At 30.1% G+C, this 18,594-nt stretch overlaps 1 protein-coding gene and 1 long non-coding RNA gene across 2 annotated transcripts; one reads left to right on the top strand and one right to left on the bottom strand.

Moving 5' to 3' along the window:
- The first annotated feature begins 272 nt into the window (after window positions 1-272).
- On the top strand, window positions 273-2,514 carry LOC110702504 (protein DETOXIFICATION 49-like). Its single transcript, XM_021880224.1, has one exon. The coding sequence runs from the start codon at window positions 461-463 to the stop codon at window positions 1,982-1,984; it is 1,524 nt and encodes a 507-aa protein (XP_021735916.1). The 5' UTR covers window positions 273-460; the 3' UTR covers window positions 1,985-2,514.
- A 2,677-nt stretch (window positions 2,515-5,191) lies between these two features.
- On the bottom strand, window positions 5,192-6,458 carry LOC110702503. The gene is made up of 2 exons (XR_002507469.1): window positions 6,127-6,458; window positions 5,192-5,388 (listed from the first exon to the last, which is right to left on the bottom strand). It is a non-coding gene; the product is annotated as an uncharacterized LOC110702503 (long non-coding RNA).
- Between the last annotated feature and the right edge of the window lie 12,136 nt (window positions 6,459-18,594).

Genomic DNA, 18,594 nt, shown 5'->3' with positions numbered 1-18,594 from the left:
ATAAGATAAAAAAAAAAAAGTATTTCAAGTATAGAGTACAATACCTAGCTAATTGTAGCTTCACATTATGATCAGTATAGCGTATTTAAAATTTTAACCCTTTTCAACTCGAATAATTTTGATTACCAATAGTTTAATGATAAGATATTGAACAAGTTTGAGCATTGATACTTGTCTATGTTCTAGACAGGGAGAAAGGGACGGTGCATATATGACTATATGAGAATGGAGGTTGCTGATTTGATGTGATGCACTAATGTACTATAGATTAAATGATTTTATTTTTAACCACGTTGGCAATGTAAACACCAAGATACTTCAATTTAAAATACAATAAAATTGATTTTTTTTAAAGGAAAAAGACAAAAAAGAACTCATATAAAACCATAGGACTCCCTCCCAATTCTTCCCATCAACTAACAAGGCCATTCTTTGTTTCCCATCAACCTCTAAAGTCATTATGTCTTCCTACACAACTAAAACTCATGAAAAAGAATCCACCAACATAATTCATGAGCCTTTGCTAGCCAACAAAACACCAATACCTTACCAACAAAAGCAACATGAACATCATCAAATCTCACAAACTCACCTTATGCTTGCTTTAAATGAAGCAAGGTTAATCACTAGATTAGCACTTCCTTTAGTCTTAACCGGCCTTCTTCTTTACTCGCGCTCCATGATTTCCATGCTCTTCCTAGGCCGAATTGGAGATCTTGCCTTAGCCGGTGGATCTCTAGCCATAGGGTTTGCCAACATAACCGGCTACTCGATTCTCTCTGGCCTTGCCATGGGAATGGAACCCATTTGTGGCCAAGCCTTTGGGGCTAAAAGATACAAGCTCCTAGGCTTAGTCATGCAAAAAACAATCCTCCTACTCCTCTTAGCATCAATACCTATTTCTTTCCTTTGGCTCAACATGAGAAAAATCTTGCTCTTTTGTCACCAAGACGAAAACATTGCTAATGAGGCTCAATCTTACATTCTTTTCACTCTTCCTGACCTCATTGCTCAATCACTCCTCCATCCAATACGAATCTACCTACGAACTCAATCCATAACACTACCCCTAACATGTTGTGCCTCTCTAGCAATCCTCCTCCACATGCCCATCAACTACTTCCTTGTTATACACCTTAACCTTGGAGCAAAAGGGGTTGCCTTAAGTGGGGTGTTAACCAATTTCAACCTAGTAGGATCACTTATCATTTACATTATTTTCTCGGGCATCTATAAAAACACTTGGTGTGCAATCACAAGCGAATGTGTTCGAGGATGGAAGACCCTCATCAACTTAGCAATCCCAAGTTGTATTTCGGTATGCTTAGAATGGTGGTGGTATGAAATCATGATTTTACTATGTGGGTTATTGTCTAATCCTCAAGCTACAGTTGCATCAATGGGAATTTTGATCCAAACTACAGCATTAATGTACATTTTCCCATCATCCCTAAGTCTAAGTGTATCAACTAGGGTGGGAAATGAATTGGGTGCAAACCAACCAAAAAGAGCAAAACTTTCAACGATTATAGGCCTCTTTTTTAGCTTAATACTTGGATTTTGTGCACTTGTTTTTACAATCATGGTAAGAAAAAAATGGGCAAGTTTTTTTACCAAAGATGTGGAAATTGTAGCACTAACTTCAATAGTTTTGCCTATAATTGGCCTTTGTGAGCTAGGAAATTGCCCACAAACTACAGGATGTGGGGTTTTAAGGGGGCTTGCTAGGCCCAAATTAGGTGCAATTGTTAACCTTGGAAGCTTTTATTTGGTGGGTATGCCTGTGGCTTTATGGTTGGGATTTAAGTTAGGATTTGGGTTCGAAGGTTTGTGGCTCGGGTTGCTAACGGCACAAGGTTCATGTGTCATTGCCATGTTTTTCGTATTGGTTCGGACGAATTGGAAGGTTCACGCCCAACGGGCTCAAGAGTTAACCTTAGATGATTGTAGTTTTGGAGCGGATAATTGTGAATTCGTGAAGTAATACATATACTAACAAAAAAAAATGCTAATGGAGCATCGAGCTAAAAAATCCGAGGTGTATTAGATAGCTTAGTTATGATATAAATCAGTCATTAGTATCATGGTATGTCACATGGAAAAAAGTTGTACCATACATTTTATTCAACATAGTATGATATTCTTAAACTAATATTATATTTATATTTATATTACGATAGAAGATATTAGGAGTAAAGTACCTAACAAATTATTCAATAGGCACGTAGGTTAGAGTCAAGAAGTAAAATTCAAGGCCTACGTCTAACGTGTATTTGGCTATTTGTGCTATACAGAGAGGGAAGTCATCAGTAATGGAACTTTGATATCTTTGTACACTTCATTGAAAATGAATACTCGTCTATACATTTTTATTGTTCCCACAATTTTCAATTATTCAAATAGGGAATTTGTTGTTGTTGTTAAATTAGTTTGTATTGTACTTCCTTCATTCTTTTGTACATGACCCGTTTTGACTTTTACACTATTTATCACCGCTCCTTTGACCGTCTTTTGTAAATATTATATGAGGAAAAACATATTCACGTAGGATCTTTTTGAATTCATCTCAATAAGTACTATCACAATATATAATTTTTATAATTTTTACTTATGTAGAATTAAAGTTAGTGATCGTTAAAGTTTTACATTGACAAGCGTAATAAAAGAGACAGGCCATATAAAAAATAACAGAGGAAGTATGTTTTTTTTACAAAATTGAAAAAAAAAATGGGAAGAAGTGTTTCCTTTCACCAAAATATTAATTACTATATACTTATTTAGATGTTGAGAACATAATTTTATTTTATTTTTTTGACAGAATAGAATTTCTTATTCAAACAAGTGATTATGTAATCGATAATTATCTCTTAGACTACAATATGTCGATCTTACAAATGTAAGACAATTTCATATTGTTGGTACGGACTACGAAGTAGTATCTAAGAAACCTTAACTTAAGAGTACTCCTACAAAAAAAACAAAAAAAACAAATACACACTCGTCTCTCCTCCTTTTCTCTAGGGTTTCTCTAAAATAAAATCTTGACCGTTTAGGTCGGAAATAGTATAATTTGTTCGGAAATTAGACTATTTTCGACTCTTTTTACTTAATTTTCTTTAGTTTTGCAATTTAAGTCTCAATAAATCTACACTAGACTCCAAAGCATGAAGCACTATAATTAACATTTAATAGATTTTACATAAACTATTGGGTGCGAGTAGTCGCACCCAATAGTTTGTGTGGCCATTCTCCATTTTACTCTGTTTTACTTTTCTTCTCTCTAAAAATCAGAAAAGTGAATCTTTCTCTCTCCTCTTTCTTCTTTCTTCCACCAATTTACTATTTATTTGGAGGAGATTTGCAATTTCGCACCACCAATTGTTGCGATTTGCAATTTGTGGTTGGAGATGGTGCTACAATTGGGTGATTTTGGGGAGGTGCAGCTCAGGAAGATCGAAGTCGAACTGATTGTTGCGATTTACAATTTGTGGTTGCAGGTGAGTGTTGTGGGGATGCGGGTTTGGTGGCCAAAAATTAAGGGGTTGGTGGTCGATTGGTTGGTGGCATGGGTTCAGTGGTTTGTGGGTGTGGTGGCTTGGGTTCGGTGGTTGAAGGAGAAGGAGTGGGAGTGGCTTGGGCTTGGTGGCTGAAGGAGACAGAAAATCTTGCGTGGACCTGGTCCACAATAATATAATTGTGAACCCAAGGTTTATACAACATAACTGACATTATATTCAACATAGTGACCCCTAATTTTAATATAGTAACCTTATTTACAACATAGTAACCTTTTTAAAAACTTGTGTGACCTTTAATGCTATAATGAACTTAAAGTACGACATTATATTGAATAGTGACCTAATTTTAACATAGTGATCTTTATTATTCATATTGACCATTGTATTAAAATTTTATTAAGAAAATTAACTTCTTATAATTTTAATAATGTCACACTAACTTTTATTTCAACATAATAACCTTTATTTCAACATAATAACCTTTATAATAATATAGTGACTTTTTTTTTTTTTATTAATAAAACAATCATATTGTCTATAATATTGATGGTTCACAATAAATTAGTGTGAACCAAGTCCATTTAAGAATTTGTATGAAGGAGAAGGAGTGGGAGTGGCTAGCTTGGGTTTGGTAGTTGAAGAAGGAGGGTGGTTGTTTGCTGTTGCTAGTGGTTTGATGGTGGCTGGGTGCTTCTTTTGTTGGTGGCGAGAGGAGGAACAAAGGAGTAGGTTGGGCGTGAGGAATGATGGAGAAGGCTGGCGACAGCCTGGCGTAAAGAACAAAGTAGAAGAAGGAGAATGACTTATAAGGCAAAAAAATTAACATATAAGCTAATAAATGTCTTATATTAGATATTAATAATAAAAAAAGAAGGGTTTTTCTACATTATAACCATGTAACTTTCCGTTTTCTACGATGTGCCCCCCTTTTTGAGAATCGACATTGTAACCCCAAAATACATTCAGTGTCTATACGGTAACCTTGCCGTTAACAAATTCCGTTAGTGGAGCCCACTCACCACTTAATGATAATTTTTTATCGATTTGCATATTGAAAATGGTTCTGTTAAAGGTTTAATTTTGGGGCTATTTTGGCCTTAAAAGGTCCAAATTGTGCTCAAATTTAGCAAAAAAAAAAAACATAAATACCTCATTTGGCGTATTTAAAAATATCTCGATTTGCGTATTTACATATTTTATACGCAAAACAAGGTATTTATGTTATTTTTTGTTAAATCTTAGCTCAATTTGGACCCTTAAAAGCCAAAATAGCCTCCAAAACCTTTAATAGAATAATTTTTAACACACAAATCGATAAAAATATAATTATTAAGTGGAGAGTAGGTCCCACTAACACTACTACAAAATTAGCCAAAGAGACCCGTCCATATTAGCCAAAGAGACTGCCTTAGAGGCGGACTCTAGCTCAGCGGTCTCTTTGGCAAAGCGACTGCTTTATATAGGCGGTCTTAAAATTGAGAAAACTAAGACCGCTTATCTAAGATAGAGAGTCTCTTTTTTTAGAAAATTGAGACCGCCTATTTAATATAGGTAGTCTCTTTTTTGTGAAAGTTGAGACTGCCTATTTAACTTAACAGGTCTCTTATGTCGCATTTAAAATAAAAAAAATAGCATATTTAATTTGATTTATGCGATATTTAAATCAATAACACTAAAAGAGAATAACAATGCCACATTAATGTTTAACAATGATACAAAGAAATTTAACGAACTTTAATTAAATTCCACTAAAATTATAATACATCAAATCTTGTAATCTATGCGTAAAATTATGTCAAACATGTCTCTTAAGTACTCCAATTTCTTCCTCTCTCCTTTGTTTCAAGATCTTGTGTGAAAACTAGCATATCTGTCAAAGATAAAAGCACACAATAAGCAATCATAATAATTGAGAATAACCACAAAATTAAACATTCATTTAGAAAACTTAACTGAAAAAATAAACTAATAAAATAAAAAGATTAACTCATTGATAAAAAACAAAAAACAAAAAAAAAAACCTCCCCTGCCATTGAACAACCCCCTCCCCTAATCCCCCTGCCATCAGCCCCGCCGGCGACCCCGTTCGATCTAACCCCAGCAGTTCAAACCCATATCTCTTCAATTTCAATCTTCATCTTCTTCCCTCAAGACAACAATCCAAACAGAAATTTATTTACTTGTTCACCATATCACAACAACTTAGAAATTAAGAAGCCTAACATTCACTGAAATCCACAAAATCAATTATTCGAAAATAAACACAAACAAAACAATCCAAAAATCGAAAAAAAAAAATTGATCAAACATTCAAATCCTCAGATCCGGCGATAAAAATTCAATTTTCATACTCCATTCTAACATATAACAACCAAAACCATACAACACATTATCAACCAGACTCAATAATCAAATCAAAATTCTAGCAACGAAATTACAAGTTAAAATTCTTAGTAATCAAATCATAACAAATAGTTCAATATTCAATCGACCTTAGAAGAACCCTAAATCAAACAAAATCATCGATTTAACACTAGATTGTAAAATTGGAATTCGACGATTAAAAAACCAAAACAAAAAAATAGAAATAAAATATAAAAAATCAAACCTTAGAAGCTGCTTCAATGGAGGAGAGAAAGCTGAAAAGCCGCTTCAATGGAGAATTTCAGAGCATACTAGATTCAAGAACACAATTAAGAGAAAACGTACGTTTTTTTCCCCTGTATTTTCTGTGTGTATTGCCTTAATCGCTCTTTTGAGATCTTGAATTTGACGATCTGGGAAAGTTGAAGGTGAAGGAAATTCGTTTAAAGGAAAGGGAGGAGAGAGAAGGAGAGGAAAAGGAAGATGAAGGAGATGGAGATTGAAAGTTGGAGGCGGAATTAGCATAGTGAAGTGTTAGCTTAGGGTTCCATTCATTTACTACCTCCGTTACATATTAGTTGCAACTTTGGAATATTTTATCTCTCACAAATAATACCCAAAGTTGCAACTAATATGTAACGGAGGTATTAATTTTTTTTGAGTAAGGGAGATCGGTTAACTCACATACTGGTCTCTCCGGTTTTTTATTTCAAAAAAAAAATAATTAAAAAAAAAACTAAGAGAGACCGGTTATGTTGCATAGAGGTCTCTCCCTTTTCAATTTTAAAATAAAAATAGTTACGAGAGACCGGTTAAGTTACATATAGATCTACCCCTGTTATATTTAAAAAAAAAAAACTATGAGAGACCTGTTATCTACAATAAATGGTCTCCGTTAAATTTTTATCTCATAACACAATATCAAAGAGACCGGTTATTTGTAACATTGGGTCTCTTAAAACAAAGAGACCGGTTATTTGATTAACGGGTCTCTTATTTCGGGTCTTTTTGAGCATTTTTGTAGTAGTGTAACGAAATTTGTTACGGCGGGATAACGACAAGGTTACCGTACTGAAAGTAAATATATTTTGGGGTTACAATGTAGATTTCTAAAAAATGGGGGCACACCGTAGAAAACGGAAAGTTAAAGGGTTATAATGTAGAAAAACCCTAAAAAAAATATGTACCAGCTAATAAAAAGAACCTATTAGAGTATCAGCCAACAAACATATATATTTGCCAATAAAAGGTACTTATCAGCTAAGAGATGGAACATATCAGCCAACAAATGAAGTATATCAGCCAACCGAATAATAAAATCAGCAAACAAAAGTAACATGTAAGCCAACAAAAGAAATATATTAGCCAACAAAAGATGCATATCAGCCAACAAGAGGAGTATATATATTAGTCAACAAAAGGTACTTATCAGCCAATAAAAGGAACATATCAGCCAACAAAAGGATTAAATCAACAAACAAAAGCAACAGGTAAGCCAACAAAATGATACATATAAGCCACAATTAAAATATATATATCAGCCAACAAAATAGATATACTCCGAATTTTTTTTGAAAGACAACAATATAGATATATAAGCCAACTAAAGAAACATATAATAAGCCAAATGATGTCTGATATCAATCAAACTTATCAAAATTTTTTAAAAAATATATATCAGTCAACAAAAAGAATATATTAGCCAACACAAATAAAGCATATCAGCGAACACATAAAACATATCAACCATCAAATAAATACATATCAAGCCAAGCCAGCCGCTCAGAATTTCGTATTTCTTTTATTACATATCAACCATCAATAGGTTCTCTAGATTTTAATAAAAGTATACTTTGCTTTTTTAAAATTGTTGGAATCTATTTGAACGAGAGAGTATGAGTAGTGTCTTACCTTTAAATCTTTAATTAGCCCCATAATTAATAGATTACTTACCTTCTTTACAAAACATTATTAAATTAGCTATAATGTTTTTAATTGGATATCATGCTTAATAAATTATGAAAAATAATATAACTTTCAGACTTCAAAGATACTAATTACATTAGCTTATATAATCATTCATTGATATTATTTAATTATATATAAATTATTAAAAATATTAGATGAAACTATTGACAAATTTTATAATCTATTAATCATTACTAAAACAAAACGTGCTGATGTCATTAATTCCTTAAAGTGTCATACGTGTCGAATTGTCATTACAAAATTTCCCTCCAAATTTACTTATGATGTCATCAATTTATTTATTTTTATAATTTTTTTTACCCTTTTCTTTTACTTGCTAGATTTTAGGATTAATTAGGTTTAAAACTAAAAATATCATCAATATTGTTGTATATTCATTACTAATTTATCTAACCATCAGACAATTTTATATAAATATAATAATACAATAATAAATAATAAACATTTTTTTTAAAAAAAAAAAACTATGTTGTTTTTTTAATATTTATATACCAATATATTTATTTATTTTAATTTTTTATTATTTATTACTCTGTATTATTATTTTTTAAAGCAAGCCAAGTTATTTTAAAATTTTATCAACAACAAAAATATAAAAAAAATATGGAAAAAATACTTATCACCAGCGTGCAACGTACGGGAATTATACTAGTACATTTATAATACAAAATACATAAAATATAACAGTAAATGGACAAATTTCCTGATTTTTGCGTCTTTTTTTCATAATTAATGATAATATTGATTTTAAAATTGTATACCTCTGTTTTAATTATTATCTCATATCAAACAATTTAACTTCATTTTAATTAGTATCTCAATGTAATAAAAAAATAAAAAAAATAAAAAGTTAATTATTATAATTTGTGATTCAAAATCTAATTCTCTCTTATTGTGTCATACCACCCTTATAAGCACTGGATCTACGTCCTATTATTACACAAGTTAACTCATCCCTATTATTTTCGTTATAACAAACTTTAACTTTTACACAATCAGTATTTAATTTTCTTATATTACAATAAATGGTAACCACTTTAAGTGATCAGTATTAATAGCCTTTTCATATTTAGTAGTTCTTAACTGGTTGCTTAATTCTGAGGGTGAGCAGAAATTCCGGGTACCCGGTATTGGAATTGGAATCGGTAAGGAACCAGCATGTCCGAAATCAAAATTGGACCCGGTGGTTCCAATTCCGGGTAATACATTAAGGAACCGGTTGTAACCGGTTCCAATTCCAATTCTCAACATTTTGGACCCGGAACCGGTTGGGTACCCAGTTACCCAATAATTATTAAACTAAACGTATTTAAAGAACAAACTTATGTTAGAATGTATTTAGATATTAACATTAAAAAAAATATTATAATAATACTAAACATAGAAAAAATAGCTTTATGCATATGTAAATATTATTATTAAACGCTAAAAATGAAAATGGATCAAAATATTGTATTAAAATTTAACAATTGTGTACATTAGTGGGTATCCGGAACCGAAACCGGTACCCGGTGGTTCCAATACCAATTCCTAAATTTTAGGATCCTGTTGAAGTGATTCCAATTTCAATTCCAATTCTAGATTTTAGGAGCCAGTATCAACCAATTTCAAGTCCGATTTCTAAAATTTTGATCGGATACTCGATTTGCTCATCCCTACTTAATTCTATAACCCGAACTCGAACTCTAAACCAATGAGGGAAGAAAATCTTGTGCGCTGCTTCTTCTCTACTTGCTATATGCTCGAGTTTGTGTTTTTTCACATAAATCTTTACTTCTACAAACTAGCTAAATGATAGTTTGCAAATCAATTTTGTTTGATACCTTTCAAGTTATAATTAACATTACCCAATTTTTTATGTTACTATATATCTGAAATAATTAGGCGTGGTTTAGTGGTATAAGGAATTTCTTATATATATATATATATATATATATATATATATATATATATATATATATATATATATATATATATATATAATGGTTAGTTTCTCTTCTATTTCATTAATCAAAAGTCTAATTTTAACTCAATTGCATAGGGGTCTCCTTAATAATTGAGATGGCTCTAACACTAGTTTTATGGAACCTTTTGTGAGACACAACAACAAAAATTAATTTTTTGGAATCATATAATATAAAATATAAACGATTACTCAAGAACACAAACATTTTTCATTTCAAAATTGTATAGCTGGGGATGGAAGTTAATTGAAGCACCATTATTTAGAGGAAGATTACTTGCATTTACTCAACTTGTTCGTAAATATGAGTCTCGGTGTCAATTTATAAGTCAATCCCCTAAGCTTAAAAACATCCTAAATGTAGAATGTTCTAATCTTCTTACTAAAAGTGTTCTAGACAATATGAGTAACTCTGAAGAACAGTCTACACACATTCCATAATCATGTACATGAATATTTTAGGGTACACTTAGCTAGAATAATAGAAAATAGAGGTGATATTTAAAAAAAAAGAAAAAAAATTATCGGGGTTGTGAATAAAATGTAGAAATACTTTTTTTTTTTTTTTTTTTTTTTTTGAAAAGAAAGATTGGCTATATCATTATGGCCTAATTGTATTTGTACCTAGCATTAGATTAAAATTGTCATCCCCAGCAAATTCCAAGCCATTAGTCATTGGAAACTAGGAAAAAACCAAAGAAAATGAAAATAAGTTGCTAGCCATTTTTCATGTTTTAAGGCTTTATTATGGCTAAGCTCATAAATTGTGTTGGGCCTTAAAAGTTTAAAGACTTGCCAGTTATGCTTTGTCATGTAGCTTAAGGCCCATTACTGATAAGTCCTTTTGCAGTTTTGCGTCAATTCTTTTTTAGGCCACAGACGAAATATCGAACGCTTCTGTTTCATTTCAACTTTATTCTATTAGTTATCAAATTCTTATAAAGTTTAAATAAAGAGTCAAATATGAAGAGTCTCATGAAATGTTTATATACAGGATATCATTCTAAAGTCTCATGAAATGTTATTTTGCATTACAAGCTTAATGATACATGGAATTAACTTGTTACAATTTTTGTTCATTCCCATGGGATTTATCATAATTTCTCCATGATGAATTTTTTTTTTTTTTGAAGAAAACAAGAGTAAAAAATCAAATGTATACTATATACTAAAATAATCATCAAATAGGACATTTGATAAAATTTTGTGGAAAATTTTAACTTTAAAATGCTATTTATTAATTTTATTCTATGAAAAAAACTAGAATTCTTTAGTGTTTTTTCTGTGTGCCTGGTCACATCGTATGACTAGGGTTATTTATATAGGGGGAACTCATCCGGTCAAAGATTATTCATTTTTAGGGTTACTCAGTCGGTTAGCGCGTTTTCCGTGTTAGCGTAACCCCTGACCAACCGAGTAACCCTTGATCGACCAAGTAACCCCTGCCCAACTGAGTAACCCCTGAATAAGTATCCTTGGCTAAACGATGTAGTCAGTCATATATAAAAATTTGTGAAATTTTTTTAATATATTTTTTTAATATATACAATCTAACACATAATTTTAAAGGTAGATATTATAAATAAATTCGAATTTCAAAAAAAAATTATATAAGTCATTTAATTACAATTAACTTTAATTTATTTCAATTGACTATCATTACAATTAAAATCTTATTATTGTGTTTCCGTGCAATGCACAAGGCCGAAACTAATTATACAATAATTAGAACTAGCTATCAATTGAAACGGATGGATTATTAACTTTATTTCATTCTTTTAAAAGAGATAAAAGAATATAATCATTAGCAAGTGCGATTTTTATAAGCACACGGATCGTGACCAATCTCTTTAATTAAACTGTCAAATCAAATGTGTAGGCCAAATTTAAATTAAGTAATATACATTTTTTTTAATTTTTTTGTTTTTACAAAAAGTTATATTAAATTTAGGTCATACTATCTTGTAAAAAAAAAAAAAAAGTTAGGTCATACTAAATAACTTTAAATTTAGGTGAATTTGTTTTTGGTTAGATAGTTCTACCTCCACTCAAGTCAAATTGTTATAAATCTATCGCATCACTTATTATTACGACCCTTTCTCTAAAAAAGAGACGGTAAATGAACATATAGTCCCTTCATCTATAGTTGAGCATATACTTGTAATTGGTTAATAAAATTAGAAGTTATGACATTTTTTTTATCTATATATACTTGGACACTTTAGATAAATTATAATTTAGATATTTAAGGAAAACACATTTGACAATACAATCTCTATTCAACTTATATTACAAACAACTTTAACACTTGCAAACAAAGAAACTAAAGTGCATCCATAAAATATAGTAATGGTCGAAATGGCATATTGGACGCGCGCCCCTTTGGGCTTTGGCCCCTCCTTATATCGATCTTCTTCTTCAAGTCATTTCTCCTATTCAATTACAAACAACTCTACTCACTTACAAACAAACAATTACTAGTGCATCACAATAATTTGCCTTAAACAACAACCCACATATCAACCAAATTTTCAAAATCATCCCTAAAATAGCCAAACACCCATCCCTTCCTAACCCCACTTCCCTAATCATGCACATTTTTAGCTTAAATTATTATTTCAAAGTTTACAAGATTATAAAATCATACAAGTATTGATTAAACAATTTAAGACCCTAGAAAATTAAAATTGAATCACTCATTTTAACAATCGATCTATTTCAATATTGTTGAAGTTGTCGTTGACACATACACACATTGGTGAAACAAATATTGAATGAAGCTAACAAAAAAAATTTGTCATATTCATACAATAAATTTATCATTTGCCTTGGCTATATTATTGTTTTTATTTCCCCTTTGAATTTTCCATATTATCATAATTTTTGTATTGACACTTCACAAATTGGTCCCATACCACGATCGTTGTTCCTTATAAGCTACCTAAGACTCCTAGTTGTGGGTCTTTATATTTCAATGAATGTGACATCAAATGAAGCCAAAGAGAAGTAATAACTACTCCACTTTCTATGTATGCTAAGCAGGAGAAATAAGGTCGTAAGGTCTAGAGTGTGTGGAATTTTCTGACCACGAAAACAAAAAGTATTATATATACTACCTTCGTTTCTGAAAGTTCGACCCACTTACTATTCATGTAGTCGAAATAAAATAAGTTTGACCATACTTTATGACTTAATTATACAATAAAAATAAATTAACATGTGGGCTCTTATTAGATTCATGTTATTATAAATTTTTTAAATATCAATTTTTTGTAATTTTTATTCATACATATTCATGATCAAGATAATGTCCATTGAAGACCGCGCAAATGCAAAGTGAGTCGAACTTTCGGGAACGGAGGGAGTACTAGCCTATGTATTTAATAATAATAATAAAAATACTTGGTTTTTTTTTTAATATAACGGATTGTAATATTTTATTAAAATAAGTTACAATATACTCATGTCTTAAGGAAAGGTCGAAGTAAGAAAAATGTAAATAATACGGAGTATAAGAATAGTAAGGGTATAGAGGGGAAATGGTTTTGGCACACCTTTAATAAATTTTGGCAAACTCCTATGTGAGAGCACAATTTTCTATGATCTTCTCACATAGGGGTGTGCCAAAATCAATTTCCGTATAGAGGTGGTCTGGTGGGTGTATGAAAGAGCAGAATGTTCGGAAAAACAGGAAAATTATAAATAAAATAAATAATATACTCCGTAGTATAGTAATATGTGTTTGCAAAAAATAAAATAAAATAAAATAAGTGCATAAAATAAAACACGTCAAAGTGAAGATTAAAGGTCGTAATGAATACGTCGTATATCAATAAGCTTAAAAAAACAGATGGAGTACATAAATTCTACATGTCTTGTGCTTCTCATCCCAACTCACAATCCCAACTTAGTTGGCATGTTAGGGTAATTGTCCTAATTATTGAAACCAACATGACCTTTATTTTTGCATTATTTTCAAACAAATAATCCCAAGTGCAAAAGACCCTTTCTTTTTTTCTTTTTTTTTTTTTTTTTTTTTTGGGCAAGGTCAATGATATAAATTCTAATTGGACAGCAATAAGACTAGGAAACCATGAAATTAAAAGGAGTACAATACATATCACAAAATAATGTCTCCTCATCATTATTAGTAATGCTCATATGAGGGTGACATTTTCTTTGGATCATTCAAAGTTATTATTTTTATTGAATTTTGGAGATAGATATGAATTTATTAGCTATTTTTATTTCCAACATATACTCACTATTAGTTTGCCTAAGATTGATAGGCACATGAAATTTAATCCAACATTGATAATTATTATAAGCCAACCCTTAATCCACTAATTGCTAATTCAAGCTAAGCCCTCGTGACATTGGCTTAATTTATGAATAATTTTGTCCACCAAGTTGTTTTCCATGAGCAAGAATATGATTACATGTATAATGGTCATCGAACTACTAACCTAGAATCTAACTTGTATAATAAGGGGTTTAATAATAATTATTGAGCATGGTTTATTGTTTGAATTAAAGATACTACCTCCACCTTTTATTATATGCACCAAAATGATATTATTTGTGAGACATAAAATATTCATTTTTTACACATAATAAAAAAAATATTGGTAGTATAATACATACTTAATCATCTAAGTCAATTATTGTCTCGTATCCAAACGATAAAACATAATTATCAATTTTCATATCAAAAACTCAGTTAAATACTTTTTTGTGCCTGAAAAATAATTTTAATACAGTACATTGATATTGTTTCATGAAATGTACATGTCATTGATTTAGTAATGATTTTTGTGACCTATAGCCACATTATATCATTATTGCCACCTTTTTTAGGATAAAGATCTATAATGCATTCTTTTTTTAATTGATGGAATTATAGGAATAGGCCAGTAGTGTTGTAAAAATTTGTATCACAAGTTCAAAATCTCACATTCAAGAACCAATAAAAATAAAACCTTATGAATATGAGCTGGACAGTTGAGATAGACATAAAACAATGGAGACAATCTTAACAGCCTCCTGTCAACTAAATAATAATATTGCAGAACATTTAATACAACACAAAATGACAATATTCTTGGACAATGATATTCAACTGATTTCAGTAATTGTGGAAATTCTATTTCTACTTGTATTATACTACCTACGCGCGTTTCATATTTTTGCAACGATTTAACATAAAGTGTCAGTATAAAGTGTCTAATCGTTGTAAAAAAAAATAATAAAACGGAGGTATTATTTCTGTAGTATTCCCTTTATTGGATTTCACTCAAAAATCTTATTCTTTAATTAAAAGTATCCTTTAAAATTTACCTATATTTTTCACTTTAACTAGCTAAACTCATACTTCGTATTTTATTAACCCCTTTTATATAAAGCTTCTTAAATATGAACGAAGTATTTGACAAGAGCACACATTACATTAACAATAAATATCTTAGAAAATTGGTTATGTAATTATATATTATGCTCATATCAATTTCTCTTTGTAATTAATTATTTTAATATAACATTATTTTTGCAGCTATCTCTATATAAAAACGCTGCGATTATTTAGGAACAAAGAAATAAATGCAAAAACCTCCCTATTTTGAAGGAAGGATAGATTGAGTGAATGATATGTGAAGTGGAAAGTAAAACCTATGCAACTCCATCCAATCTAAGTATATGCATATTCTGACAAAACACAGTGAGATTTATAGTATGATGAGATTTATAGTATGATTTCTCCAAGGCTCGTGGCTTTGCTAATATGGTCCCCAAATCCAATCTGGCATTCATTAAGCACATGGCACTCAAGGTATTTATGATGTGCCTAACCCCCAGCATAAACAACTGTGCCTTCAACCTTTGCTTTTGCTTTCAACTTTCTTTTTCTTTTTTCTTTTTTTTTTTTTTTTTTAATTTTTAATTTTTTTATTTTTTCACACTATATGAATATGATCCATTATGTATGTGTAACTTATTTGGAGCACCTAGATGCTATACTTGCCCACATGGTGTGCATCTTTCAATATGATCCATGTGTACCCTTATTTTAATGTGTGTTATATATTCATCCATAAAAATATTGATGTTTCATTATCTATGCACATTATATCTTCTTTATGTAAGTAAGTAGATAAGTACTAGCTAGCTTTGTAATCATAAACTCTTGAAAGGAAGATGGGGTGAATGTTTCTCATGGACCCTAGGATGGACCTAAGTAGTGTATGGTACATATAGAATTATGTAATTATATGTGTTAGATATAAATACTTGGTTTAGGCATGTGTGTGGCCTGGTTAATTTTGGGATGGATTAACTATGTAGGTTGGTGGTAGAACGAGTAAGATGGGTGTTAATCGGATATGAATAATATCCACTTAATTGGGTGATGGCGCATATATGATCGATGATTAAATTTTAAAACCCTGAGTGCATATAGAGGGATCAAAATTGACATCCACCTTGACCTACAGACGAGTTTATTAATAAAGACGAAATAGGCCGATTTACTGGTTTTTTTACTTATATATAATAAATTATTTTACCATATTTTAGAGACTAACTTATATAATAAGGCTATATATAATGTTCTCTTTACTAGAAATAAGATTACCTAATTTAAATTTATAAGGTTTGGATTGGTTAAATTTGATCTTTGTTAACTTAGCTTGGTCTGAAATGATTTTATCGCTCTTCTGGTTTGATTGAATTTTGACTGTTTTAATATATGAGAAAAACTTTATTAATCGCATACGGTATAAAATCAACGATTCAAATTATATGTTTCTTGAGATCACAAGTTGTTAATGGACCACGTGTTGGGGTAATTTTACCCTAAACACACGTCTTATATATACTTAAAACGAATCATCTTTGCGTCATCAACACTATCAACTAAGTAATATTGGAATATGTCTAAGACTATTTTTGACATAATAGATACGCAATGTGGATGTGGCCGAAGAAGGATCCTCTGAAATTATACTACGTAGTAAGTTCCTATTTACCACTGTTTTGGGAGGCAAGTCAAGCCACAGATTTCTCGGCTTCTCGCATAACTATGATTATAACTATCACTCCATGTTCTATTGCTTTAATTCTTGTAATTGAATTTGTTTTACTTAATTATTCTAAAGGATGAATTAGATATGTCTTATTATATTGCATGGACCGACAATCTAGTTTTTATTTCCTCGTAAAAAAGATGATACTCTTAAATGAACTTATAATATAAATGGATATGTATACAGGTAAATTTGTTGGAACAGATGCTATACTAATAACAGATTTATTAATTAAACAAAAGTAGGTAATTTCAATATAGTGTTTAATTGGCTACTAACTAAAATTACACCACATTTATCCAACAAATCCTCTCTTAATCATTGGATTCCTAGGGCATTAAACTATTCTATAGCACGCACTATTTTTAAGATAATCAGACATTTAGACAAAGGAAACTATATAAGTTAGTCAATCCAATGGCTAACAAAGCATTATGTACATATTCTTCCAACATTTGTAGTGGAGAATATTTTTTTTGATTGGATTAGTTGAATAAACATTTTAATTAAACTTCTTAATATGCAGGCTTAATAAATATCATACCATCCACCACACATCATGGCATCCAAAGTCAGCCATTCCATTATCATGATTGGTTGGATTAATACTTTTAATTACTATTACTAATAGATATAGCTAGCTAATCTAGCTAGCTTTAACCATGATTATTACATAGCTATTCATGCAACCTTCCAAGAAACATATGGTATTTATTTTTTCATAATGTTTTTTTTGTCTTCTTTATGACAATACTCTTAATCCTGTCGTTATAAATCATAATTTACCCCCTCCATTAGTAGTAATTGAGTATCTTTTGAAATAATACATGCGATTTACCAATATATAAAAAAAAAATTACAAGTAATTGATTTATGTATTTGTAAAAAAATTTATGGTAATTACTTTAACCATTTAGGGCCTGTTCTCGATCTCTTCCGTTGAAATTCAGTTCAATTCAGTTCAGCTCAGCTCAGCGCAGTTCAGTTCAGTTCAGCTCTTAATTTACGTCTAATGATATTGCTAATGATATAAAGCCAAATTTCATTCTTTTAAGCTCTTATTACAACGACGACAACAACAACAACAACAACAACAACAACAACAATAATAATAATCAATAAGTAATAAATAGTAATAATAATAATCATCAATAAATAATAATAATAATAATAATAATAATAATAATAACAATAATAATTGAAATAATAATACTAATAATAATAATAATCAATAAATAATAATAATAATAATAACAATAACAATAATAATAATAATAATAATAATAATAATACTAATCAATAAATAATAATAATAATAATAATAATAATCAATAATTAATAATAATAATAATAACAATATTAATAATATGTACATTTGTATATACACATATGTATAGTAATAAATAATCAATAAATAATCAAAGATCACTAATCCGTAGTTAAAAATCACTAATTAATAAGTTCAGTTCAGTTCAGTTCAGTTCAGCTGAGTTCAGTCAATCGAAACAGGCCCTTAAACCGTTGCATTTGCATACATGATTTTGTATCGTGTGTAATCTTTGATGATTATGTATTTTTCTTTAAATTAGAGACTTTCGATATGTGCATGTTGTAATGTTTAGAAAAAAAACTACATGATAAATCACATCTTCATACCAAATTCTCAATTGTAAATTATTTATAA

This window comes from Chenopodium quinoa, unplaced genomic scaffold, assembly GCF_001683475.1.
Source record: "Chenopodium quinoa cultivar QQ74 unplaced genomic scaffold, ASM168347v1, whole genome shotgun sequence".
Classification (NCBI taxonomy): Eukaryota; Viridiplantae; Streptophyta; class Magnoliopsida; order Caryophyllales; family Amaranthaceae; genus Chenopodium; species Chenopodium quinoa.
Note: the sequence above shows the minus strand (reverse complement) of the source record. Positions and strands in the feature narration are given on the sequence as shown.